Source organism: Oculina patagonica, chromosome 12, assembly GCF_052425735.1.
Source record: "Oculina patagonica isolate OP01 chromosome 12, crgOcupat, whole genome shotgun sequence".
Classification (NCBI taxonomy): domain Eukaryota; kingdom Metazoa; phylum Cnidaria; class Anthozoa; order Scleractinia; family Oculinidae; genus Oculina; species Oculina patagonica.
Genome location: NC_135769.1, coordinates 16827894 through 16855479, shown reverse-complemented (window position 1 = coordinate 16855479; position 27586 = coordinate 16827894). Strand labels below are relative to the sequence as shown.

Sequence of the window (27586 nt, the reverse complement as noted above, 5' to 3'; positions counted from 1 at the left end):
TCCCTGTATAAAGCCCGCTGTCGCCATGCAAATTTTACCCAACTCAAGTTGAGTTCGCCTGGAACTGAAACTGTTGGTAATATCAGCTTGCGGCAATTAAATGACGTACTTACTAAGCTTCTTGTGACAAAAAAAAAAAACTAGCAGTCTCGCTGGGTGAGGCTCTTAGCTTTTACGATCAATTTACCAAACATGCGCGTTCCGAAAAAAAAACAAAACCCGGGGTTGCTTTTGAATTTCGCGCAATACCGCTCTAGTTAAGATTGCGACCGTAAATATTACCAAAAAATAGCCACAAATACGTGTTTCAAAACTTTGACCCAATATACATCGCTTTCGAATGTTGCTTATCAATCGAATATTAAAGTGATGGCTCCGCACACCACTATACGATGCAAAACCTTGTTCTCATCGAGATGTGTTTGCTAGTTGGCTTCCAAATGATGAAAATACTTTATCTCGTGCTTTTACTTATTAACCAAGCTGGTAAGTAATAGTTAAAATTTTGTATCCTCACAGTCTTAGATTACAATCAATATATTATCCTTATTTTCTAATTAGTTTACACCTTTTAGTTTTAGTGTGCACTACATGCACCTCTTATCTTTGTTCTATTTGGAGTTCTTTCTTGAGGAAATGCAGTGGATCACAAACTCAGTAAGGATCTTCATCGAGTAATTAAGGTTATCTAATCGATTCCAGCACACACTGTTTCCAAACATGTCCTACCACTAGAAAGGACTCGTTCGTTACATACATACATACATACATGGTTTATTTGATAAAGCAGGTTACAAAATAATTGGCAAGACGTTAAGTCCTGATGTGGACCTGCACTATCTAAAATAATAAATTACAATAAGATCCTATATAATACATAATCCAAAATTTATTTACAATATCTGAATAAATAATGATAGGTAAAATAGATGAATTAATAACAATATACAGTAAAAAGATAAATGAATGAATAAATTAAAAATATATGAAGTCCAGAGATTTGTTGGAAACGCAGCAAGACGCTTTAGTGAAACTGATAGATTTTAAGAGACTCTTATTTGCCTTAAGTTTTTTCTTGAAAGAATCAAGGTTAGAGCAAGACTTGATGTCATCGGGAAGGATATTCCAAGAGCAGCACGATGTTTAAAAGAAGATCTTCCCACTTCTGTTCTTGGTCTATCAACCTCAACATTTAAGGATTTTCTAAAGTTATAAGTAGACTTGGGTTTCACTAGTAAATCCTTTAGAGGATCGATGCTATTTCCATGGTAAATATTGTGCGTAATAACTAGAAGTCTCTTAATGTAAAATGAAACAATTGGGTTCCAATATGGAGCGTTCCTGATGTAATCACTATGGATGTAATGCGGTAGACTATTAATAATTCTTGTTGCTCTCAAATGAATTCGGTCTATATCATCTAACAAAGCTGGAGAACAAGATCCCCAGACTGCAATACCATATAGGACACTGGGGATGATTGTTTTATAATAAATAGTTTCCAAGACTGGTTTTGGTAGGAACTTTATCCGTTTTAAGACTGCGACTTTGTTACTGAAGGACTTACAAACGTTCCCGATGTGTTCATACCATGATAGCTTGTTGTCGATTGTTAACCCAAGACATTTGGATGATTGTTTGTACTCAATAGTGCTACTGCCGTAAGTCAAACGTCGCAGGGGACCAATAAAGCTCTGTCTTGAAATTATCAGGGCTTCCGTCTTCGATTCGTGGGCTATTAATCTGTTAGACTGACACCAGGTGTATACCTGGTCTAAAATGGATTGCAGTGTCAGGATGATATTGTCGATGTCCTTGCCAATTGTGTAAATTGTGGTATCATCAGCAAACATGAATACATTACCACTTGTTATCGATTCAGGAAGGTCGTTTACGAAGATTGAAAATAATTTGGGCCCTAATATTGAGCCTTGGGGGACTCCAAACGTAATGGTTTTGGGCTCGGACTGATATTCTGATAATTGGACAAACTGCTTACGTGCAGACATATAATCATCAAGCCAGGAAAGCAGGTCACCTGATACACCAATGGCTTTTAGCTTTTCTTGTAGGATAGTATGGTTCACAGTGTCAAAAGCTTTCCGAAAATCGATAAAAAGGACACCCACTTTCTGGCCCTTGTCCAGTGCATTTCTCCAAGACTCTGTTAAATGAAGTAAAAGGCTCTCAGTTGAATAATTTTTTTCGAAATCCCCATTGGTTGTTGCATAATAAACCTTGTGTATCCATATGGTTGTTTAAGGTGTCGCTCACAATATCTTCCAAGATTTTTCCTGGGATACTGAGAAGGGAGATAGGTCTGTAGTTGTTTGCGTCTGTTGGTGATCCTTTCTTAAATATGGGATTGACACGTGATAATTTCCAGCTGGAGGGGAAAGATGCATCTCTCACACTCTTCGTAAAAATCGGTAATAGACTGTGGATGACAGAGTCGCCAATTATAGAGAGGTCCCTTGGAGAAACATGGTCAGGACCGGTAGCCTTCTTGGGGTTAGCAGCCTTTATCAGTTTGTTTTTTACCAGTTCCCAGTTCAAGTAAGTATAGTCTCTGGTAGGTGTAATTCTAGTGATAAAGGTGTTTAGGGATGAGAGGTCCAAAGGATCGAGTTGCTTAGTGAGGTCTTCACTGACATTCACAAAGAAGTCATTGAAATACTCAGCCTTCTTTAGGTCATGGGTTAATATCACCCCGTCGTGGTTGCGATCGCAGATTGGACCGATGCTTTTGGCTTTGTGTTTTCTTAAAACTTGGTTGGTCAATTTCCAAAATTCATTAGGGTTGGTAGCTTCTTGAAATAAATTATGCCAGTAAGCAGCTTCAGCACTCTTTAATAGCTTTTTCACCTCTAGTCTCTTCTGCTTGTAGAGACTCCATAATTCAGGATTACCTGTTGACTTTGCCTTTATTAAGAGTTTGTATCTCTTGTTCATTTCTTTTCTAATGGAGGTGTCAATCCATGGAAGAGATTTAACTCTTATCCGAACATCTCGTGGGGGTAGGTGGTGAAGTAGGATTTCATCGTATAAGTATTGCCAAGCATCCACGCTGTCATCAATATCATCGAATAATCCAGTTATATGCCATGGGGCCTGATCGAAGTCGCTCCTAAGTTGCTTAGTGTCTAACGATTTATAGTTCTTGGTTGAGATAACTTTGGGTTTTGGATTACTCCTTGCAACTTTAAAGACAGCGAATATTAGGTGGTGATCGGAGATGCCCAAGTCGATGGAACCAGAGGTTTGGATTTTAGAAGGTTGACTTGTTATCACGAGGTCGATAAGCGACTTTGAGGTGGCAGTAATACGGGTTGGACTGTTTATGATGTTTTTTAAACCATAACTACATAGGATCCTTCGTAAGCGTTTTCCATATTCGGACTCGGCGTTGCTGGGTTTGTGCAGCATATCACAGTTGAGGTCACCAACTAGGATTATATTTTTCCTCTTTAGCCAGATATTAGCAATCAAGTCCCTAAAAGGTTCAAAAAAGGAGGAGTCATTAGGTGGTCTGTAGACACAGCCAACAAGGAAGGATTGAGATCTCATGGTGACGTTTAGCCATGTTGCTTCCATGTTTGATCTTTCCCAAGAAAGAGCAGGGTGTACAGTAAGATCTTCTTTGAAATATATCAAAACACCACCTCCACAGGAATCACGGTCCCTCCTCACAAAGTTATATCCAGAAATTTTGATCCAGTCATCTGAAATACTCGAGTTTAGGTGAGTCTCAGTGATACCAAGAAGGTCAAACTTGACTACAAACAAGAGGTGTTGGACCTCGCACAGCTTGTTCACAAGGCCATTGATGTTAAGATGACCAATCTTGAGATTTTTGTCGCCAACAGATTGTTTAAGGACGAGAAATGGATCCTCCCGGGATTCTGTAACCTCGGTGTTGTTATTCGTGGTAGCAGTTACAGCGGTGAGAATGGTCTCATTTCGGAAGGAATTCGCAATAATCTCAGTGGTCTGGAGGCAGCGAGGACAGGACCAATCAAAGGTCGTTAGGCGTTGTAAGTTTTTATAATCACTTGGTTTGACGTTTCCGCATCTAATATGGCACCACTTTTCACATTGGTCACAATTCAAGGCTCTGTGGTTACGAGCGACTGTTCCCGAACAAACAGAGCACTTTGGAGGATTACAGCACGGGCCAGGATTGAGGGCAACATCGCCGCTTGTAAGGAGACGACTATGCTGGAAGCTGCTGTCGGAGTTTGCATACTACTTGGAACGAAGTATATTTTGACACTGCTTTGGTTATTACCGGCTCGGTATTTTTGTATTTTTATGTCACACTTAGCCGTGTCGAGCCTGTACACTTAGATTACCTATGAGAACGGAAAATCTCAAATTTTATTCTTCAGAATCGAAGGCGCCTGATCATGGAATACTTTTTGATCGTGTAATATTTCGTAGCTGTAGCTGATCGCACGCAAGCAAGCGGCAAGGGATTTCAGTATATTGGCCCAGAGAAAACTCGGAAAACAATTTGCGTCATTTATTTTTGCCTAGATATTTGCGATCCGTTTGCTTTCCATTTTCAAAATGGCGGATTAAGGTCTATTGAGACCTGTCGGCATTACAGTGCAACTACTTGAAACATTCATTGAGAACAATTAATGGATGACCGTCTTTTTCTTAAAGAGACCAATGATATTGAAGCATCTAGAAAATAGTTCCACAACGAAACTTGTACTCTATACACTCTTACAGATCCCATCGTTCGCGACAAATTATAATAGTTAATTTTACTTTGAAAGTTTTGCTTGAAAACTCGTTTCGTGGACGCCAAGCCAAAAACGTTGGAAGCCACTTGAAACTTAGGAAGAAATTATCATAAAATAACAAAGTTTCCTGAGAGGTCCGCAACTTTCCGCAACATTGTTGGGTTTTCAAATTTTGCTTTAGAACTATTGTTATTCTTTATTGTTATCGGTCCGTTTACGATAAAGGTCACCATTCGTTTTGTTCCAAGTGCCCAGCTTCAAGTGGTCCCGTTGTAATTTTCTCTAAATGGTAGAAATTGCATTTCAGTTGTTAGTACATCAAGTCAGTTAGTATAATCTCTAGCGGATGATTTTCTTTAGAGCAGTTTTCGATTAATTACCTTAAAACCAAAGTAATCACTTGGGTCAATCACAAATGACACAGACCATCAAGTGAACCAGTGAAACTCGAAGCAAATACATGTAGCCGGCACGGAGTGCGGAAGAACGTGTGAAGCGAGTCATGATTGGTTTTGGTTCTACTTGACTGTTACTTGTGACCGCTTGTGAGAGCAAGAAGAAAGTAGTGCGATATTCTTAAACCAATAACAAAGCGTAATAATGCAAAATCAAAGTAAAAGCGAATTACTTTCTTATCACCTGTCTCCTCTCCTTCAAAATGTCGTGAGGTGAATAATTGTTTTAGTATATACCACACAAGTTGAATAACTAGCGGACTAAAACATCACTGTTGGTAGACAAAGCGACGCACGAAGGCAGTTTGTTTCTCTTTAGCTGCTCGAAGGTGAATAGTACTTTGTTAATCACCTCCGAGTTAAACGATGAGAGCGCGCAAAAAGCACTATTCACTTGTGTGGTAAATACTAAAAGATGTTAAAGTACTCTTTGTGATCGATCATGAAGGGTTTATCTCGATCTATCTAAGAAGTCCTAGAACGGCAATTCAACTCTGCATCACGGTGGGATGTCAAGGAGCTTGCCCATTACAGGTTTTTAATGATCATGGCCTTTGATTTTTAGCAGGTGCTGACGACATAGACAGTGATTGTCTTTATATTTCCCACCGTACCGGTGAAGACTCATCCCAATGTGGTTCTTCCTTAAAGCCGTGTAAGACTTTACCACAAGGCCTACGGTTAGTTCGTGATGGCGGTAAGATTTGTCTCGACGGGAGGAGCAGCGAGTCACATCCATACGGCTGTTTAACACTGGACGACGGTCCTAATGCAAAAGGACGGATAGTGATAAACAAATGCGTCACAATACATGGTCAGTTCTCGGAGGCGCACATTTTCTGTGATCTAATTTTCGGCACTCATGCTACAGGTGGCCTCTTCAACATTACTCTCTCAAACCTTGTATTCAACAACAGTAAAGTCAGTCTCTATAATGTTTGTGCCTTTTATGTCATCATAACCAAATGCAGGTTTATGAACTGTCCATATGGTGTTGGCATACGACAGGAAAATTCATCTGCACTTGCCTGTCAAAAGTCGACGCTCGCGGTGACTGACAGTAAGTTCTTGTACAATGTAAACTCTATAGTAGTCTACTTATTTAACGAATTCTTCAACTTCACGATCTCTAGATGCCTTTTCCAGGGTAGAAAGGGACGGTACAATGTAACAACAGAGCGTACAAGTTCAACAGGTGCCGTGTACGTCCATTCCACATCTTCGAGAAGGCTTCCGAGGCTGCGTGTAGTTGGATCCATCACCGATTCCATTTTCCGGGAGCTTGGTCACGAAGAGAACAGCTTTGCTTTCTCGGTAAGAATTCGGCACTTTTTAAGCGAGGGCAATTTGACCTTATTGAACACGTTGTTTTTAAATAACGAGAACTCTGTTTTTGTACACGGTGGATTTGACCTAAGGCTGACTAAAGTGACCATTAACTCCACGTATGGATATGCCGTTACGGCCAGTGGTCCTTCTAAAAGAACATCCACAGCATCGGGGATACACGTTTTTCTCGACGATTGCCTCTTGGCAGACAACAGGGTAGGTGTAAGGATGTCAACCACCTATTGTTTGGGGCGGAATTTCGATTGTACAACGAGCGACCAGACACTTTTTGTAAGAAACAGCCTTTTTCTAGGAGGTCGTGAAACACGAGGCTCTGGTGATGCCATCAGGTTTGCAGTAGCTTTACCCTCGGATCAGAAGGATTTTGAAAGACACCACCTTTTACAATTAAATTTTTCCCTGGACTTTGAAGCAAATTTGCTTCTTGAAAACGTTACCTTTCAAGGATTGCATGATTGTGCGCTGTCCGTATTTGCAGACAAGTACGTTCATGGTCTAATCTCCATCAAAAACTGTAAGTTTCTTAACAACTCTCAGTTTGTGTATCGTTTGGTGGAAAGAGCAACCATACAAATCGAAATGAGAGACGATGACCCACCTAAATGTCGGCAACGAGAAAGGAGCAACAGCAGTGAATTAGTATTTCAAAACGTTAGGCTGCCAGTAATATTCGAGGATAGTACATTTGAAGGCAACGTCGGTGTCTTCGGAGCTTTAGACTTCATGAACGGCAATGTCACCATTAAAAACTGTCGCTTTAAAAACAACGAGGGATTAACTCTAGGAGGTCACGTGTTGATGAAAACAGGCTACGGTAGACTTAACATTGTGAATAGCTCATTTCTTCAAACAGGTTTAAGGCGACCCTCCAGTGCAAACCAGCAAGTTTCTAGTTATGGCTGTTTTCTGCGGTCTGAGAGTACTGGCCCTGTCACCATTAAAAATTCATCCTTTACAGCACACATCGATAGGAAATTCTATGACCCACTCTTTGAAGCTCCTAGGTGCAGTTCGGTAAACATTGATGCTTTTTCCACTTTTCAATGCCCATCCGGAAGGCGAATAAAACTCGAAAAAATTGTAATGAAGAAAGGGTTTGAACTTGTTAAGGATGGTGCCACGTGTTGGACAAACGTCAACTACATCAAATTATTCTGTGATGAGTGTCCCGATGGTTTCTATACTCTACAGAAAGGTTCGACCAATGGTTTAAATATCAACAAAGAAACCGAGTGTCTAAAATGTCCCTACGGGGCAACTTGTCAAAACGGAAACATTGTAGCCAAAGAGAACTTTTGGGGCTTCAACATTTCAACAAGACCACCAAGTCTACAATTTGTTTCATGTCCAGGGGAATACTGCAAAACACCAACCCATGGTTACAATGGTTGTCATGGTAACAGGTCAGGCGTGCTGTGTGGCCAGTGTTCTGATGGATACAGTGAAGCCCTATATACTACGGCCTGTAGAAGGAAAGAAAATTGCAACGATCACTGGTTTTGGTTGGCAAGCTTCATCTACGTAATGGTCTTTGCCCTTTACGTCGTCTTCAAACCTCCCATCTTCTCGCTGTTATATCGACAGAGTCTGTGGTTTAAGAAGACGCCCAAAAGCGACGACGCAAAGTCGTTACCCAGCAAAAACAGCAGTGATGAACACGATGCTGGGTATCTAAAGATCATCTTCTACTTTTATCAAGTTGCCGAGCTGGTGATGGTTAAGTCCGCAGAGAATACTCTCCACATGGTTCCCTTCATTCCACCAGTCATTGCTCTTTTTAATTTCCAAGTTAAAACTATGGACGGTAGCATTGGCTGTCCGTTTCCTGGCCTAAATGCCGTCACCAAAGAATTTTTCATGTGTCTAAAGTTCTTGGCAACACTGCTTTCCATTGGTTTCATCTATACTATCCATCGAGTCATAAGCAAGACGTTCTACTTGTCAACCCCATCATTGTCCTTGTACTTGGCTGTGGCTTTGGAAACACTGTTACTTGGATACGAAACACTTGCTGATACAACCCTCAAGCTCATGCACTGTGTTCCTATAGGGCAGGAGAGGCGCCTGTTTGTGGATGGCAACATTGAGTGTTGGCAGTGGTGGCAGTACTTGTTGATTGTCTTCATAGTGGTGTTTGTCATTCCCCTAGTGCTGGCGCTATTTTGGGGATCACTGATGCTTTCCAAAGACAGAGTGTCAGCCAAGGAGTTCTTGATATCATGTGCATTCCCACTGCCTTTTCTACTTATCTGGTTACTTCGGTATTGTAAGAAAAGATCAAACACAAACCAATTTAAACCGTCCAGTCCTAATTCCAACCATACAGAAGAAATCAAGAAAGTTCTTCATGATCCATTCCGGCCTTCCTCTGATGGGGAGCATGGCACGTTGTATTGGGAAAGCGTACTGACTGGCCGAAGATTGATCCTGCTGGCCATTCACACTTTTACCACAGATCCCATGATACGTTTCGTCTGTCTGGATTGCGCATGTTTTGTAATTCTCCTTCATCACCTTGCTTCGAGGCCATTCCGTGAATGCAAAGCCAACATCTGTGAAAGCCTTTCCCTTATTAGCCTTGTTGCCATCTGCACGATCAATTTAGTAGAGGCTACGTATATTTCCGAAGGTATAGAGCCCACTGGACCCAGTCAAAGCCTTTTTCACACTTTTCTGTGGATTGAGATTGTCTTACTTGGTCTGTTACCTGTTGCAGCGTGTATCCTTGTGGTGGTTGCTGCTTTGTCTCAAGTCATCCGTGCGCTGTACCACTGCATCAGAGTCCTGTCAGTTATTATGCACAAATGCGCAACACGAGTGATGCCTCTTGGTACTTCATGAAGGTCCCAGCAGTTGGTTCTAATTGACTGGGATCCTGAGGAATTATACAGCGTAACATGAACTAACAATATTACTTATTTTTTTAGACATAGTTAAGTGGAGTGTCACGTTGACAAACACATGTTGCATACAAAAATCCTTTAGTCAAGGGCTGAACAGGGAATCGCGGTACCTTGGGTGCAGGAAATGTACCATAATATCGTGGTACCTACATTAGACACGATTATTTCCGTGTTAAACTTGAAGATTCTGGAAACTTTAAAACTAATCCTAAACAAAAGCGACCTGATGGTAAACATTGCATTGCGGAGTAGCGAAATTTGGTGGACCAGTGTCATTTTCATGCTATTTGTCTTTTCTTCAGTTTATTTTCAGTACCATGTATAAATTATAGTTCATGTGAGTTATGTCACGGTATTTTAAGTCATTTGTCTGATTATTCTCAAACTGTAAGAAACCTCAGAATAATAGTTTTCTTATGTAGAAAAACACAAATGGAGTAATAAAACACCAAAAATAAACACGGATGGTTTGGTCTAACGAAGATTAAGACGGATTACGATTGACAAACTTGAAAAAAATGCCAAATCAGTTTTCAAGATGCGTTGTCCCTGACGTAGCTTCTTAAGTAGTCATTTTTGTTAGGCAGCTGAGCATTTCATTAATTACAGCTAAAGGTGGTAACCGAAACCGTTTGAAACATCCAAGTCCTCAAAGTGGTGCTCGGTTTCTTGTCCAGTGAACAGCGCATTCTCGTCCCCAGGGAACGTGGCTGAAATGTGTATCGAGTGCAGTCATAAAAGTCCACTTTTTGAAGTTTATGTACGAACACCCACAAATCTCGCCTGGCGTGTGCTCGGACAGAGAAATTCAACTGTGCGATTACTTGAACTAGGCGACTTGGAATGAAATAAGCAATTACATGTAAAACACACGTGATCGGTGGACTTAGTTAAAATTCATCCAAACTGAAGATAAATAGTCACTTAATTTTGGTTGGTCTCTGTCCACCTTTATCAGCGCGCTTACACTCCATTTCTTAGAAATTAAAAATTCCGATCACTGGCGTATTCAAATATGCTTAGCGCGTGCTAATTTGTGACGATCATCATTGTTTCACTCTGATGAAGGTGGACAGAGAGCTCTGAAAATTTAGTGACAATTTTACTCTGAGATCGGATGAATTTTAACTGAAATAATACATGTAAAATGTTAAGCTACGAATTTTGATAATTGCGATGCGGGTAAGAACGAGAACCGGTCTCAAAGCTAAATCAGCGAGATCACATGGTGTTCTAAGGCTAAAAGGGATGTCAATGAACAAATAGGAGTTTCTCTTACGTGGTCATACCACTAGTTATGGTGAATTTGGAGAATGGTCAAAACTGTTGTACTCAGACATAACCCACTATTCATCAAAAGGGTCAGTGGTCTTTTTATGTACCCCACCCCGCATTCCTGACCTTAAAGAATAGTGGTTTGATTTTATAGCCCCCAATTTATCAGGAGTAAGAACTAAGAAAAAGATTCAAACCTGTCTGTGCCATTGTACTAGCAATGCAAGCTTCATGCAACAACAACGACGACGACGACAACAACAACAACAATTTTATTTTTTAAAAAGTTACATCAACTGAAACCAATTCAGGGAAAACTTGATGTTATTTAAATAACAATGTCGTTTTTAAGCGTCAGCCCAAGACTAACATTTTTAGAAATGGCCGCTACAAAGGTTACACTCTGAAACTGCATAAATGGCGCCTCCTGAGCCTCGTGTTCATCGTTTAAAACAAATGATTTCTTTACGTAACTGCGAGGCCTAGGAGGTATGGCGGCTTTTTACGGACAAAATAACGAATGACCATACATCAATATTATGTTGCATACATCGATGAACTAAAACGATGTTTGATAAAACTAAAAGATGTTCAATACAACTCAGTAAAAGACGTTTTATACAACAAAAAGATATTCGATCCGACTAAAAGATGTTTATTACATCCAAAAGATGTTCGATATCATACATGTAAAAGATGTCCGTTACAAATAAAAGACGAGGAAGCGGAAATGAATTTTGAAAACAGGAAGTGACATAATTGATTATAACCAGGTTCTCCGCAATCCAATACACATTTGCAGTTAATACAATCTATATTACAATCAAAGACATATTTTTGGAAACTGGTGCACGGTTTACACGGAAAGCGTCTGGGCACGGCATCTTTAAAACAGAGATTGGATAGGTGGTCCCGTGCCTACTTGTAGGGCTGCCGTGTCCAAATTTTCTCTTCTTGCCGATTCTTATCCCAAAAGAGCAGATAAAAATGACAATAACAACAAAAAATCATGCTTTGTCAAGGCCTGAATTATCCTTTAACTTACCTTTAACTTGTGATTAAATTTTGATTCGTCAATTTGAACAATGACGCCTGGTCCGCCTAACTGGGGGATTGGGTGACGCAGCAGGGCATCCCATGCTACCTCCCGGCACTTTCGCGAAAACTTGACCAGGACCTTTCTTGATGCTACACCTTCAATTTCCATAATCTTTAAGGAATTTTTTTGTGACCATTTCCAGAGAAAATGTAATAGCCGGCCTAGAGAAATTCTGCTTCTAGAGAAAAACGAATCTGCTCTCACTGACAAGGCACGTTGACAACGGTTACATTTCCTGGAAGAGAAATTGGTAAGGTGTTTGTAATTATCATTACACTTAACTTGTAATTATCATTACACTCAAGAAATGATAAACGTGTGGCCGCTTAGTGTTACCAACTAATTTTAGACACTTCCCAAATCGATTAGGGCATTTTTGAAAAATTAAGCATTACTTTTTCAAATCGCAATCCATTTTCATCCGAGCCATCCGCAGCTGAGGACGCTTGTTTACAGTTTCAGTGCTCTAATATAGCAATTGTAAATGAAAATGGACCATTATTTTTAGGTTTCTTACGACAAAAATATAAATTTTGGCTGTTCAAAAAATTTGGTTAAATCCGTGACAAAGCCCCTTTAAAGATGTGACAAAGATGCTCGATGTTCGCAAGAAATATGAGCCTTCGAAAACTGCCGATGTATTGTGACTTTTGTCTATAAATTTCAGCTTTATTCCAATAACACCGTTCATTTTTAAACAACCATATGGACAACTCTTTCTGCCATAACGAACTAGCCAAATTGCCGGGCGCAGACTTCGGCATGGCATAATAACCACAGTGAAGTGAATCTTCACCAGTAAGATGGAAAAAAAGAGTCAATCGTCCTCTTCTTTGTCAGCCACTATAACGGAAATTGAAATAACATAAAAATTTTGCAAAATGCAAGTTTCTTGTATATTTACTTTAAAGGCTAGGCTAATTGGGTATAAGCACAAACACAAGAATAAACATAAGCGCATTAAAAGAGCGAACGCCTTCATTCTTTTATACTTTTCTCAAGGGGCATAAGCATAAGCAAAAGAGAAATTATTCTTCCTTTCCTTATGCATATTCCTAGTGAAGACAGCGCAAGTGGAATGAATGTGCCGGCTCCTTCTTCAAATGGGTTTATGCTTAAGGTTATGCTTACTAGTTATGCTTTTGCGTGTGGTTATGCTTAGGCAAGAAGAAAACGTTACCTAATGAAAAAGAAAATCTCATTCCTGTTAACGGTGGAGAATACAATATTGCTGTCAAGATGTCAGTTCAGTCTTATGATAACAGATTGACATACAGGCGCATACAGACCACCAAAGAGACCCTAGCCGCCGATAAATTAAATTTGCGCTTTCAAGGTAAATTAAAATGACAGATTTGTGAAATCCTGACAGGCAAAAGTCAATACAGTGTTTTATTAACAGCATCTCCATGCAATAATTTTACAAAATAGAAAATATCAAAGTTACGAAAAAGCCATCCATGCCAATGCAATAGTAAAGATCTTTACAAATTGAAAACACGCCTCTATATAACGTACATTTTTAAACGTTCAGTCTTATGCTTAGTTATGCTTAGTTATCAATGCTTAGTACTAGTCTTGAACCTGAGAGATGTAAAATACTATTATGGCCACGTTACTTGAGTGATTTCCCTCTTGGGAGGAAATGAATTGTTAAAACCTTGGCAAGGGTCTTGTGCATTCGCGTCCTGTGTATAATAACAGTTTGCATGTTTATAACTTCTTATGAAGGCCTATTGATTTGAGAAATAAAAAATCTAATAAAACCTCAGTAAGACGCCAAAATTATTTAAACAGTGTTAATGGTTACGGAAATACAAAACAATGATAATAGTATTTGTATGAATAGATTGTTGAGTGTTTCTTGTTCGGAAAAAAAGTTCTCATCTGTATGTTTTTAAGTTTGGTCCAAATTTTCGCTGTTCATGTGTTTGTCAAACGTAATCCAGAAAAGATTGTTTTACAAAAAGGTAACTGATCATGAACAGCTCGGATACAAATTGTGCTAACTGATCGTGTAGTCAAGCACTAAGAAAATAAAAAAATCATTAAAAAAATGTAATAACAGATGTTTATTCAGCGTTGAAAAGAAAGATAAATAAGGACTGCTGAGCAATAAAAAGCCTCATCATTTCTTCATTTGTTTTCTCCCTTTTTTGTTTAGTTTAGTTTGAAGGTTGAGTCAATTGTAGTCCTTTTAAAAAACAGGCAGCTTTAATAATGAAAATATAATGAATACAATCTATACACTTTGGTCATTACGAGGCGAAAAGGTTTTCGATACCGTGAATTCTTCTTCAGGGTGTACCGTAACATTTGCCGCCATTCGTGAAATCGTAAGTAGGCTTCACCACAAAATTTTCAAAAAGGAGGAGATCCTCGTTCTTACTTTTGGATGCAACTGTACTTTTAGGTTGAAAAATATGATACGTTTCATGACGCTGATCCAGCTTTATGGGTATTTGCAAAGGTTTTTTCTACAAACTCTCTCTTATTTGCTAATAGATGGTATTGGTGTGGTTGGAGGGAAGTATTACAGGTTCTCCTTCGCGAATTATATAAAATCAGAACACAGTAATGTACTTAGACTACCTATAACATAAACATTAGAGAAAGTTTAGTAGGTCGATACGCTCGGGCTGACGCTATATTCCAGGACTCGTTTTTATTTGTTCGTATTCGACGTTATTCGCTCGTCACTCAGTTCCTCGTTCAAGGTGGTTTAGATATGTAGGTGCATGCAATATCTGCACTGATTTCATTTAGTGAGAGAAGCAAATTTCTTATTTTGTGTTTTCACTTTTAGATCAAAGTGACTTGGAATACTTGTTAAGATGTTATTCATCGTGGCGTTATCAATCCTTGTACTTATATCCCTGGTCGGCAACACGTTGGTCGTTTTAACTGTCCTTCTCAACAAGCCCATGCAGACTACGCTCAATTATCTACTGGTCAACTTAGCTGTCGCCGACATGATGTTCGCCTCGTCCATAAGTATACAGTATATTATAATGCCATCCATTGCCCATCCCCAAGGACAGACAGGCCTATATTTGTGCAAATTTTTCACAGACGGAACTATAGCGTGGGTTGGTGGTGCTGTATCCATTCTGTGCTTGGTCTACATCGCTGTTGAACGCTACTTTGCCATTATTCATCCGCTTCGCCAGCGCTGTAGATTTACAAGGCGACGTCTAAAAGTCTTCATTGTTCTTGGATGGAGTTTTGCTTTTTTGATAAATGTTTCTGACTTTATGAGCACGGGGTATTATCAACCTGACTTACGTTTGTGCGGAAAGGAAGGTAACTTTGGCGACGTGGAGGCCAAAGTAGACAGTCTGGTTTGGATTATTCTCGCAGGCATAATCCCTGTAGGTATCATGGTATTTATACCTAATCGTACCTTTCTGGTACGCTTCGGCAGCATATCAGGCGAGTTTGGTCGAGCCATAGTTCGTATTTTGGCGAGACGTAGTCGAGCCAAAATACCCATGGCGAGACCAAACGAGCCTGATATGCTGCCGAAGCGTACCAAAAAGGTACGATTAGGTATTTACCGTACCCAAATTCAGCCAAAAATTCGGTTATATTTAACGCTCTGTTGAAACCATGCTTGCCAGGTACGTACTGCAAATTGTGTTGACTTGGTCTTCAACACTTTTACCAAGTTCTTCCTCTGCCTTTTTTCCACTCGTTTGTTTAGAGTTTCATTTTCTAAATTTTCAATATCAAAATTAAGCGAAAATTTGGGAATTCCGACTACATTTTTTTAGTCTAAATGTCTCAGTACTCGTCGGCAAACATCGCGCAACTGGCGAGCGCGCTCAAGTTTATTTTTAGCGGGAAAGTTTTTCTCTTTTTACGACCATTAAACACCGCTAGTTCTGTTTTATTGGTAAAACCTGTTTTCAATTCATCATACAGTAGCACTACTTTACTTCAAAGTAACCGTGATATGGTGGCATATCAGGTCAGTGACTTGATATAGTTGGATATCAGGACAGTAGATCGCGCTTCTGATTGGCTACTTGCGAATTTGGGTACGGTAAACCTGTATACCAGAGTAGTACGTCACTTGTGGTTCAAGCCAGCCGAGAATTTAGAAGCTTCCCAGAAGGCTGCGCTTCGGTATCGCAAGCAAGTTACCACAACGCTGATTACAGTCAGCCTGATCTACGCAGTCTCCTGGATTCCAAACTTGACAGTTTACGTCTTAAAATCCTGGGGTGGAGTGGTTATGGGTTCGTGGTACGATAAAAGTGGTACATTATCGGTAACCTTCAACGCTTGTATCAATCCGGTGTTGTACAGCATGCGGATGAAATGTTTCCGTGAGCATCTCCGTGACATGTTGTTGTGCAAGAAAAAGCAAACAGCAAGAGCACAGGCAGCTGTTGTGGATGTGGGGCCGACAACAGGGCAATTTATGGATCTGAGGAATCTGCGCGTATCAAAGCAGCACCAACACTATTCTCATTTTCCTCAGCAGAAATTACCACAACGGAAACATCACTAAACGTAGTGAAATCCAGGAGAAAATCTTTCACAATTTTTGGCGCTGCAGCAGACATAGGGAAAAAAACGGCCACATGCACAACATTTACAGAGTGCAAAGAAGTAACAGGAGAGGCTGGGACTGATTGCTCAACTTGTCTGCAGGAAAACATGAATAGTGAGAAAGACTTAAGTGCTTTAGCAACTACCGAAACTTTAAAGGCTAATGCAAGCCAGCAGCTCAATAATAACACAGAAACATGTCTGTAAAGTTCTATGTTATTTTAATATGTCTATAAAGTTTTATGTTATGTTATGTAAGCAACTAGACTACCGCCTTGTCGTGGTGGGGGAGCTTGCGTGCCTCAATGACCTTGAGAGCTATACCGTCGGGGGTCTTCCCCCGGCAGGTCTAACCTTGGCGGGCAGTTCAAAGGGTAGAGGCCAGACAAAATGGTAGTCACTGGTCCTCCAGGTTGGGGGTTGGGCGTGCGGCTAATCCCCGCACCCTGTAAAAATATATGATTACGGAAACCGAACAGAGAATTGACGAACTCATCAGGGGGTGCCGTCGGGCGACATGCGAGCCACCCGATGATAGCTTTCTTAGCTGGAATTCTGGTGTCACGCGTATGACAGCTGCGGGGCAAATAAATTATTTTCCGGCCTCAAGAGTCCTCATGGGCTCGATGAGGATGAGTGAGTGAGTGATGTAAGCAACCGCTTTTACGACTGAATTTTTAATTCAGGAAGTTTAGTGGGTAGCCCAGCTTCACTCACATGGTCCATCATCTGTAAACATTTTTTGCAACTCCGCTGACCAGCAGACATAATAGTAAAAAGAGTGTAGCAAGGCGGCCGTAAAAGGCGGCCTTTTAAATTTAAAGGGGTTTGAAAAGAAAAGAAAGAAGCAAAGAAACAAAATGTGGCCGACAATTGCGTGTAGAAAGTGATCGACTGCCAAAAAAGTGGACATTGAGAGCCATTAATCGATCGATGATTTTCGTGTCTGTAGAGCTAGCGTCGTACATGAAGAAGCATTCGAAAGCTAAATCGGGTTTCACATAAGCTTCATCAACGATGAATCTATCTAGAAAACAGAGCGCTGGCTAAAATCGAGTGCGTGGCTTCTTGTTTGCAAGAAAATGAAAAGCTTTTCAGACGTAACAGCACAAGTACATTTTACCTAAATCAGTCTATATGTTCTGATATATTTAATTACAATTACAATGTTATTACTTTACGGCTTACATATAAATGCTTTTATTCTGCAATGCACACCTACGGAGCGATATAATAACAAACCATTTTAGTGCTACGGGGTAAAAAAAGAAACCTGACACCTCTGGGATTTGAACTCACTACCTCTCGCACCACATCCTGACACCTTATCAATTGAGCGAATCCGACAGGCATTATCATGCGGGGCTAATACATGCTAATTATCTAAAGGTCGCACATGTTTTCTCATTTCTGCTTTTTTAGAGAAACGTTTAATAATAATAATAATAATTATAATGATCTTTTAACAGGAGGCTCCACTCACTAGTGTGGTTTTCAGGGAGGTCCTGAGATAAAAAATAATGGCATAAAGAAAAAAAAAATGAATTAAAAATCGAAATTATTACAAAGTTGATTAAAAACCTAGGGGTTAAGAAGCTAAGAACGATACGACTAAAAATATATAAAATTGAAATTCGCAGTAAAATTAATAAAAATACAATTGATCATTAAGGTTAAAAAACTACTTATACTTGAATCTCCTGTTGCTCATATATATTCACGGTATGAAAACCAAACGTAATACTTAGTGAAAAAATTCAGTTGCGGCTCGAAGAGCTCTTTGATTGCAAAAAGGAACTGGAAGCTGTGGTAACGTCTTTCGAAGTGAGTTCGTGGTAAGCAATTGCAATACATTGACTAACTTGTTGTTGTGCAAGAAAAAGCAAACAGCAAGAGGACAGGCAGCCGTTGTGCATGTGGGGCCTACAACAGAGCAACCAATTACTTGATCTGAGGAATCTGCGGGTAACAAAGCAGCACCAACACCATTCTCATTTTCCTCAGCAGAAACTACCACGACGGAAATTTTGGCCGCGAAGTATTGAGTTCGCCTTAACTCGGGTAAAAAAGTTTATAACCAGGAAGAGGACAGGCGGGATGTATTTGGGCTAGAAAGCGTTCGGTTACATTTTACATTTTTCGTACATTTTTCTATAATTTTTTTCCCGCGAACCGCGTCAATCCACCGAACCGGAACGTTAATCTGCGGAAAAAAGAGAAAAATATATGGAAAGTTAAAAGGTAATTGGAAGCTTTCTAGCACAACCACATCCGTAAAATCTGAAGAATACAATCCTTTGCTAAGTATCTCAACTTTACGATTCATGAGCTGTACAGTATTGGATTTGTGAGAAAATTATTTGGTATCAGATTCCGATACTTATAATACAGGCTAAGAAATTTCTTAACGCTGATTGGTTTAAACGAGCTGCATTTATCTCAAATACTTGCCACATTTGGAAGAGAGTAGTATTCAAAAGTTTGGCTTGCCATATTTGGAAGAGAGTGTTGATGTTTAAAAGGGCTTTAAATACCATTCTCTTCCAAATATGGCAAGTTTGCCACCCAGTGTAAAAATTAACTCTTAAAAACAATGAGGGTGGAAAATTCTATCGTTTGAAGTGTGGACAAAAATGGACATTTCAATGAGATAAGCTGTCAAAGTGCGCGAAAACCTACGAATATGACAAGCAAAAGACTTCTGTGTGGTGTAACTGAGCTGAAAAAAGCTTTCCATTGCTTAAACGTTTCAAAACGAAGCTTCAATGACATTTGCGAATGAGCTACGATCGTCGTGATACACTCAGATACTCACTCAAGACATTTGCCTTGTATTATAAACAAATAATAGCACGAGTTGTACGTAGTATAGTATTTGGAAACAATACCGGCTTTAATATTTTAAAATTGTCCAAAATATTACTCGCAGTGTTATTTCCAAATACTACTACAACTCATGCTAATACCTATAGACACTGAACACTGAAAATTCGGAGGGTGTTGCCAACCCGTCAAACGGCTTTCAAAACCATGATAAGGTCTAGACGTCTAACGTTTTTAAGCCTTAGCTGTGTTTCAAACCCAAACCTCGGCTTGAAATGTTCGAACATTTTCATGGCACCTTCTGCTAAAAACCTGATTGCATTATTTCCAGTATCTCACTTTAGTACCCCAGACTAGTTTTTCTAATTTATGTTTTCAAAAAATAGCAAAGTGTAAGAAGTTACCAAATGAAAGAGAAAATCTCATTCCTGTTAATTAATATTGGAAAAAACTGTATTACCGTCAAGATGTCAGTCAGGTTTTATGTTTGACATATCGCCGCATACAGACCAACAAAGAGATCCAAGTTGCCGATAAATTAGGTCTGTGCATTCTGAATGTAAAATACAATAATAGATTTGCCGAATCTTGGCAGACGAAATTCAATACACTGTTTCATTAACATCATGTATTTACTTAATGAAAAGATGAAAGTTACCAAAAGGCTATCGATGCCCAGTGCAATAATACAGTTCTATACAAATTGAAAACACATCTCTTTATAAAAGACCTCTTGAAACGTTCAGTCCTAAACCTGGCGAGTGTATAATATTATGACAACGTTTTATGAGTGTTTTCCTTCTTGGCAGGAAGTAAATTGTATAAACCTTGACAAGGGCCGTATACATTCGTTTCCCGTGCACAATAACAGTTTGCATGTGTAGAACTTCTTATTTCAGGCTTTTTGTCTTGCGAAAATGAAAAATCCAATTAAAACTCCGCAGGATGGCAAAGTAATCAAAACTGCCTATTCTTACGGAGATAGAAAAAAAGAAAAAATGCTATTTGTATTAATAGTTTCCTGAACATTTTTATAGAAGAAAAGGCGCTCAACTGCATGTTGTCAAAGGCTTGGTCGAAAATTTCGTTGTTTAATGAAATCCAGAAACAATAGCTATCACGAAAAAAAATACTCGTCACAAACAGTGCTTACAAATTGTGCCAACTGATCGTGAAGTCAAGCAATAGCGAAATAAAAGATAATTTAAAAAAATAAATATAACAGATGTGAATTCAGCATCAAAACAAAAGATAAATAAGGACTGCTGAGCAACACCGAATCTCATCATTTCTTCATTTGTTTTCCGCCTTTTGTTAAGTGTTGATTGGAATCTGAGTCAATTGCAGTCCTTCTCAAACAAAAAAAAAAAATAAAAACAAACCAACAGTCAACTTCAAATGAGAAAATAATGATAAAATTTAGGCTTTATGTAAATTGCGAGGCGAAAAGGTTTTAAAAGTCGTGAATTAGTCTAAACTAAAGCTTTGTATCATTGAAGACTTTCCTTCACCAACACAGTGCTTTACAAGTCGAACTGAACCATCTACCGTCATTGGTGAAATCGTAAGTAGGCTCCATCGCACAATTTCTCCTCGTTGTTTCTTTCGGACGTAATTCTAGACGAGTGATTACTTTTCGGTTGAAAAAAAATTGTACCTTAAATTACGCTGATCCAGCTTAATTGAATTAGTATATCCAAAGGCTGGAGGGAGTTATAAGAGGATCTCCTTACGATGTTAACTTGAATTTCTCACCAGACTCACAGTAATGTATTAGCAAAAGGACCACCTAACATACACATAACGTGAAAGACACAATGGCCTAATGGTTAGCGAGCGGTGCGGGTTAGAGCCCTGCCCGGGGTCATTGTGTTGTTTTCTTGGGCAAGATACTTCACTCTCACAGTGCCTCTCTCCACCCAGGTGTATATAAATGGGAAGCGGCGAATTAATGCTGGGAGTAACCCTGCGATTTACAAGTATTCCATCTAGCTGAGAGCAGAAATACACATGTTCGCTTAATGCTACAGAAACCGAAATAATCTACGGCGGTATGGGCCACTTTGCTCGAACGTAGACTTTATATTTTGACATATAGGGATTCGTTATTCGTTCGTATTCTTCGATCAAATAAAGAACAAACGTTATGAGATCAGTAAGCCTGCGTAGCTGGCGGTATTGGTGGGTTTTTGCGGCTTCCCCGCTAGCTTGCTTGTGCGCGCTTAAAACCCAACAATTCTATAATCTCCTGTCAGATATGTTATTTTTATTGTCTAAAATCAAGAGAAAATAAGGTAAAATCGATATACTCGGCTTAGATATGTAGGTGCGTTTCTGATGAGTGTGCAATCTCTGCACTGATTGCATTTAGTAAAAAAGCTATAATTAATCTATCATTATAAGTTTTCACTTACAGCTGAGAGTGACTCTGAATTCTTGTTAAGATGATATTTATCGTGGCGTTATCAATCCTTGTACTTATATCCCTGGTGGGCAACACGTTGGTCATTTTTACTGTCCTCATCAACAAGCCCATGCAGACTACACTAAATTATCTACTGGTGAACTTAGCTGTCGCCGACATGGCATTCGCCTTGTTCATAGGAATTCAGTACGTTATGATGCCATTCATTGCTCACCCGGAAGGACAGACAGGCCGATACCTGTGTAGATTTGTCACAGACGGAGCTATAGCGTGGGTTGGTGCTGCTGTATCCATCCTTTGCTTGGTCTACATCGCTGTTGAACGCTACTTTGCCATTATTCATCCGCTTCGCCAGCGCTGTAGATTTACAAGGCGACGTCTGAAAGTCTTCATCGTCCTTGGATGGAGTTTTGCTATTTTGATGAACATACCTGGCTTCGTTGAAACCAGCTATTATCAACCCGACCTACGTTTGTGCAAAGGTGACGGTAACTTTGGCAACGTGGAGGCCAAAGTGGGAAGTCTGGTTTGGATGGTTCTAGCAGGCATAGTCCCTGTAAGCATCATGGCATACACGTATACCAGAGTAGTGCATCACTTGTGGTTCAAGCCAGTCGAAAAATTTGGAAGCTTCCCAGAGGGCTTCGCATCGGTATCGAAAGCAAGTTACCATAACACTGATTACGGTCAGCGTGATCTACGCAGTCTCCTGGATTCCGAACTTGATAGCTTACGTCATTACATTCTGGGGTGGAGAGGTTATGGGTTCGTGGTACGACAAGAGTTTTACATTATTAGCCACCTTCAACTGCTGTATTAATCCGGTGTTGTACAGCATGCGGATGAAAAGCTTCCGTGAACATTTCCGTGATATGTTGTTGTGCAAGAAAAGTCACACAGCCAGAGGACAGGCAGCTGTTGTGCGTGTTGGGCCTACAACAGGGCAACCAATCATTGGATCTGGGCACTCTTCGCGTAACACAACAGAACAACCAGTCTCATTTTCTTCAGCATTCAAACAAGAGATGGTCAAGACAGCAATCGCACTTAACGAAGCGAGTTCCAGAAGAAAAATTTTGACATTTTTAGGCGTTGCAGCCACATGCACAGCAATTACAGAGCGTAATGAAGAAACAGGGGCCGCGGGGGCCGCGGGGGCCGCGGGGGCCGCGGGGGCCACGGGGACTGAGTTCTCAACTTGTCTGCAGGAATATGTGAGAACTGAGGAAGCTTTAGGTGCTTTAGCAACTATCGAAACTTTGAAGGCTAATGCAAGAGTACAATCCAATAATAACACAGAAACAAGTCTGTAAGCAACCTAATTTCGCAACAAGTAGATGATAGCTCTAGGAATGTCTTTTCTAACTGAGTTCGCAATGAACATTACACACATTAACTTGCTCATGTTCCCAGCGAATTTTTCGCTGGGAAGTATTGAGTGCGCCTTAAATCGAGTAAAAAAGTTGACGTCATTTTTATTGATTTATGTTTTTGCTGTAACTCTGTCCATTTTTACTCAACTTCGAAATTCAGAAAATAGCCTTCAACTTTTTACACACATGGTGAACTCGTAGCAGTGACTGTCAGGAGTATATGTTATCACTAGCAGACCGTAAAAAATGGAGGTTTATTCACTCTAAACGTTTCTTGATTGTTTCGTGAGCTTTCTTGATTGTGTTAGTTTACAAAGATGTCCCTTTAAAAGGCCCTAAACGATACGGGAAAACAGTACAACGACATTCCAAGACTACTGACTGAATTTCCTCGTTTGCTGCTCCTGACTTAATAGTGAAATTTTTACAGTGTTGTGAGAAACGCTACAAACTATAATCTGAACAAAAAGTTTCTTTCTGCATGCTCTATAAATTGTAAGTTTTTTGTATTGTTGTTCATGCTGAGAAACAGGCCTTTAGTCCTGTAACATCGAATAATACAACAAATTTTCTATCTTCTATCCCATGACTGAATTATTCTCAATCATTTAAGCAGGCCGTATACTAAGAAACCATTCTTTCGGCATTTATAACAGTTAAAGTTTTGCGTAAATACGAAGTGTCCTGAAGATCCATGGGTTTTCAGGTTATGTTACAGTGTATAATTCCTCATAATCCCACTCAATGAGGACCTGACTGGACCTTGAGAAAGAACCTGAAGATCGCAGAGACAGCGCTCGAGTTGTGTATTTGTGCACGACTCTAACACAGTGGTACAGCGCACGAATAAGTTGAGATAAAGTAGCAAACACCACAAGGAGGCAAGCTACAGCTGGCAGCAGTCCAAGCACAGCAATCTCTATCCACTGCAAAACATGGACAAAGCTTTGATTGGGTCCAGTAGGCTTTAGTCCCTCGGAAATGTAGGTGACTTCAGCTAAGCTGAATGTACAAATGGTAACCAGGCTAAACAGGGAAAGGGTTTCGCAGAAGTTGGCTTTGCGGTTGCGAAATGGCCTCGACCTCAGATGATGCAGCAGAATCAGAACACATACACAGTCCAGGCAGACGAACCGTATCATGGGATCGGTAGAAAAAGTATGAATGGCCAGCAAAATAAATCTTCGACCAGTCAATACGCTTTCCCAGTACAACGTACCATCCTCGCGATTAGAAGGAGGCCGGAATGGGTCATGGAGAACCTTCTTGATTTCTTCGGTATCGTTGAAATTTCCACCAAGCAGCTCGAATTGGTTTCCATTCGCTCTCGTCTTACAATACCGAAACAGCCAGATAAGGAGAAGAGGCAGAGGAAAAGCACATGATATTAAGAATTCCTTGACCGACACTCTGTTTTTGGAAAGCATTAGTGATCCCCAGAAAATCACCAGCACGAGGGGAATGACGAACACCACTATGAAGACAATGAACAGGTACTGCCACCACTGCCAACACTGAATGTTTCCGTCCACAAACAAGCGCCAATCCTGCCCAATAGGAACGCAGTGCATAAGCTTAAGGGTTGTATCTGCAAGTGTTTCGTATCCAAGTAACAATGTTTCCAAAGCCACAGCCAGGTACAATGCTAGTGATGGATTTGGAAGGTAAAAGGACTTAATTATGCCTCGATGAATGACATAGATGGAACCAATAGAAAGCAATGTTGTCAGAAACTTTAAGCACATGAATAGTTCTTTGGTGACGGCATTGAGGCCAGGAAACGGACACCCAATGCTACCGTCCATAGTTTTTACCTGGAAATTAAAAACCGCAATGACCGGTGGAATGAAAGGAACCATGTGGAGGGTTTTCTCCGGGGACTTGATCATTACCAGCTCGGCAACTTGATAAAAGTAGAAGACGATCTTTAGATACCCGGCATCGTGTTTGTCATTACTGGCGTCATCGTTTGATGACACCTGTCTATTGTCGCCACCTTCGGATGCTCTTATAAACCACATGCTCTGCCGATATAACATTGAGAATATAGGAGGTTTAAAGACGACGTAAATGGCAAAGACCACGAAGTAGATAAATGTCGCCATCCAAAACCAGTGATCGTTGCATTCCTCTTTCTTCCTGCAGGATGTAGAATACAACGCTTCACTGTATCCGTCAAAACATTGGCCACACAACACACCTGACCGTCTGCCATGACAACCATTATATGAAAAATGGTTAGGATGGTTTGGATGGTTGCAGTATTCAAGTGGGCATGGAACAAATTGCAGATTTGCTGGTCTAATTGGAATGTGGTAACCCCAAAAGTTCTCTTTGGCTACAATGTTTCCATTTTGTCAAGTTGCTCCATAAGGGCATTTAAGGCACCTAGTAGCATTGTTGATATTTAAACCTTTGGTAGATCCTCTCTGTAGACTGTTAAAACCATCAGGACACTCTTCACAAAATACCTTGATGTAATTGACGTTTATCCAACATGTTTCACTTCCCTTGACAAATTCAAAGCCATCTTCTTTTGCAATTTTCTCCAGATTGATCTGCTTTCCAGTTGGACATTGCAGGAAGGACGATTCATCGATGTTTATAGAACTGCTCTTTGTAGTTGCAAATATTGGATAAAATTTCCTGTTGACGCTTGCTGTAAAAGATGAGTTCTTTATTGTCAAATAGCCAGCACTTTCAGATCGCAGGAAACAGCCATAGCTTGAAACATTAGAGAGTCTCTTCAAACTTGTTTGGGTAAAGGTGCTGTTCTCGATGGTGAGACGTCCGTAGCCTGTCTTCGTATAGACGTGACCTCCCATAGTTACTCCCTCATTGTTTTTAAAGATACAGTTTCTGAAAGTGACGTTGCCGTTTAACAAGTTCAAAGCTCCAGATATACCAATGTTACCTTCAAATATGGTATCTTCAAAAATCACCGGAAGTTGAAACTTCTTGCTCCATATGAGGTTGCTACTTTTCTCGCCTTCTCTTTTGCGTGGACATTTGGGCGGGTCGTCGTTTTGAAATTCTACTTGTACAGTTGCCCGTTCATCTAATCGATACACAAACTGGTGGTTGTTAAGAAACTTGCAGTTTTTTACCGAGATCAGCCCATAGACAAGCTTGTCTGCACCAACAGACAATGCACAGTCATGTAATCCTTGAAATGTAACGTTTTCAAGTCTAAGCTGTGCTTCAAACCCAAACCTTGAATTGAAAGGTTCTAACATTTTCATGTTATTTTCTACAAAAAACCTGATTGCATCACCGTTGCCTCGTGTTTCGGGACCTCCTAGAAAAAGGCTGTTTTTAACAACAAGTGTTTGGTCACTTGCTGAGCAATAATGGCGACTCGCCAAACAAGTGGTTGTTGCCATTCTTATGCCAACCCTGTTGTTCACTAGAATGCATCGATCTAGGAAAACCTTTATACCAACTACTCTTTGTACCAACTTTGGAGAACCGCCGGCTACAATGGCATATGAAAATGTTGAGTTAATGTTCACTTCTGTCAATCGCAAATCAATTCCACCTTGAACACAAATGGAGTTTTCGTTGTTTATAAACGATGTGTTCAATAATGACACATATCCAGCGCTATAAATATCATGAACCGAGACTGCCAATGCAAAGCTGTTGTCTTCGTGTCCAAGCTGATGAAAAATTGAATCGGTGATAAAGGTATGTGTACGGATCCTCTTTTTGAACTGTATTGTTGACCAGACATAAACAGCGCCTGTTGTATTTCTAGATTCCGAGATTACTTTAAACCGTCCTTTTTTGCCCTCGAAAAGGCACCTCGAGATTGTCAGATTGAAGAACTCATTAAACACGTAGACAAATATAGAATATTTGTTGTACCAGAATTCACTATCCGTAACTACAAGGTTCGACTTCTGACAGACTTGTGCAAGAGATTCTTCTTGTCGCATGCTACACCGTACGGACAGTTCATAAATCTGCAGTTGGTTACGAAGACGGTAAAAGAGCACAGATTGATAAAAATGACTCCATTGTTGTCGAATGCAAGGTTTGAGAGGGTTACTTCAAGAGACTTATTTCTGGCATGTGAACCAAAAGTTAGGCTATCGCGATGTTCACAAGAAATATGAGCCTTCGAGAACTGACCATGGATTGTAACACTTTTGTCTATAAGTTTGCCTTTCACTCCATTAGGACCGTCCATTCTTAAACAGCCGTATGGATGTGACTCGCTCTTCCTTCCGTCAAGACAAATCTTGCCGCCATCGCGAACTAACCGTAGTGCTTGTGGTAAAGTCCGGCATGGTATAACAGAAGAACCGCAATGAAGTAAATCTTTCCCAGTAAGGTGGGAAACAAAGAGGCAATCACTCTCTCCTTCGTCAGCACCTGAGAGAAATCGAAATTTCGTAAAAATCTTGCCGTATTCAAGCTACTGGTAATTTACTTTCAAGACTGGTTTTAACTGTGTATAAGCATAAAAACAAGCATACACATAAGCGCATAAAAAGAACGAACGCCCTCATTGTTCTTAGACGGTTCTCACGTGACATGCATAAGCATAAACATAAGCACAAGAAAACCAAA

The 27586-nt window shown here is 40.1% G+C and overlaps 2 protein-coding genes and 2 pseudogenes across 3 annotated transcripts; 3 read left to right on the top strand and 1 right to left on the bottom strand.

Annotated features, from left to right (window-relative positions):
• The first annotated feature begins 377 nt into the window (after positions 1 to 377).
• Positions 378 to 10275, top strand: LOC144632390 (uncharacterized). Its single transcript, XM_078491028.1, has 2 exons — positions 378 to 486; positions 5772 to 10275. The coding sequence occupies exons 1-2, from the start codon at positions 393 to 395 to the stop codon at positions 9395 to 9397; spliced, it is 3720 nt and encodes a 1239-aa protein (XP_078347154.1). The 5' UTR covers positions 378 to 392; the 3' UTR covers positions 9398 to 10275.
• A 4392-nt stretch (positions 10276 to 14667) lies between these two features.
• LOC144633442 (QRFP-like peptide receptor) lies at positions 14668 to 18339 on the top strand. Its single transcript, XM_078492315.1, has 3 exons — positions 14668 to 15222; positions 15885 to 16181; positions 18253 to 18339. The coding sequence occupies exons 1-3, from the start codon at positions 14668 to 14670 to the stop codon at positions 18337 to 18339; spliced, it is 939 nt and encodes a 312-aa protein (XP_078348441.1).
• Positions 18340 to 20666: 2327 nt separating this feature from the next.
• On the top strand, positions 20667 to 22951 carry LOC144633441 (allatostatin-A receptor-like; annotated as a pseudogene). The gene is made up of 2 exons (XR_013567061.1): positions 20667 to 20777; positions 21630 to 22951. The product of XR_013567061.1 is annotated as an allatostatin-A receptor-like (transcript).
• Positions 22952 to 23259: 308 nt separating this feature from the next.
• On the bottom strand, positions 23260 to 27552 carry LOC144633440 (uncharacterized; annotated as a pseudogene).
• Between the last annotated feature and the right edge of the window lie 34 nt (positions 27553 to 27586).

Bases quoted from the DNA above. Each gene is read 5' to 3' on its own strand.
- LOC144632390 (XM_078491028.1), top strand. From the start codon at position 393: ATGCAAAACCTTGTTCTCATCGAGATGTGTTTGCTAGTTGGCTTCCAA. The intron at 487-5,771 runs GTAAGTAATAGT...TTTGATTTTTAG, and splicing joins TTTACTTATTAACCAAGCTG to CAGGTGCTGACGACATAGAC.
- LOC144633442 (XM_078492315.1), top strand. From the start codon at position 14,668: ATGTTATTCATCGTGGCGTTATCAATCCTTGTACTTATATCCCTGGTC. The intron at 15,223-15,884 runs ATACCTAATCGT...GGTACGGTAAAC, and splicing joins CTGTAGGTATCATGGTATTT to CTGTATACCAGAGTAGTACG. The intron at 16,182-18,252 runs ATGTTGTTGTGC...ACATTGACTAAC, and splicing joins TCCGTGAGCATCTCCGTGAC to TTGTTGTTGTGCAAGAAAAA.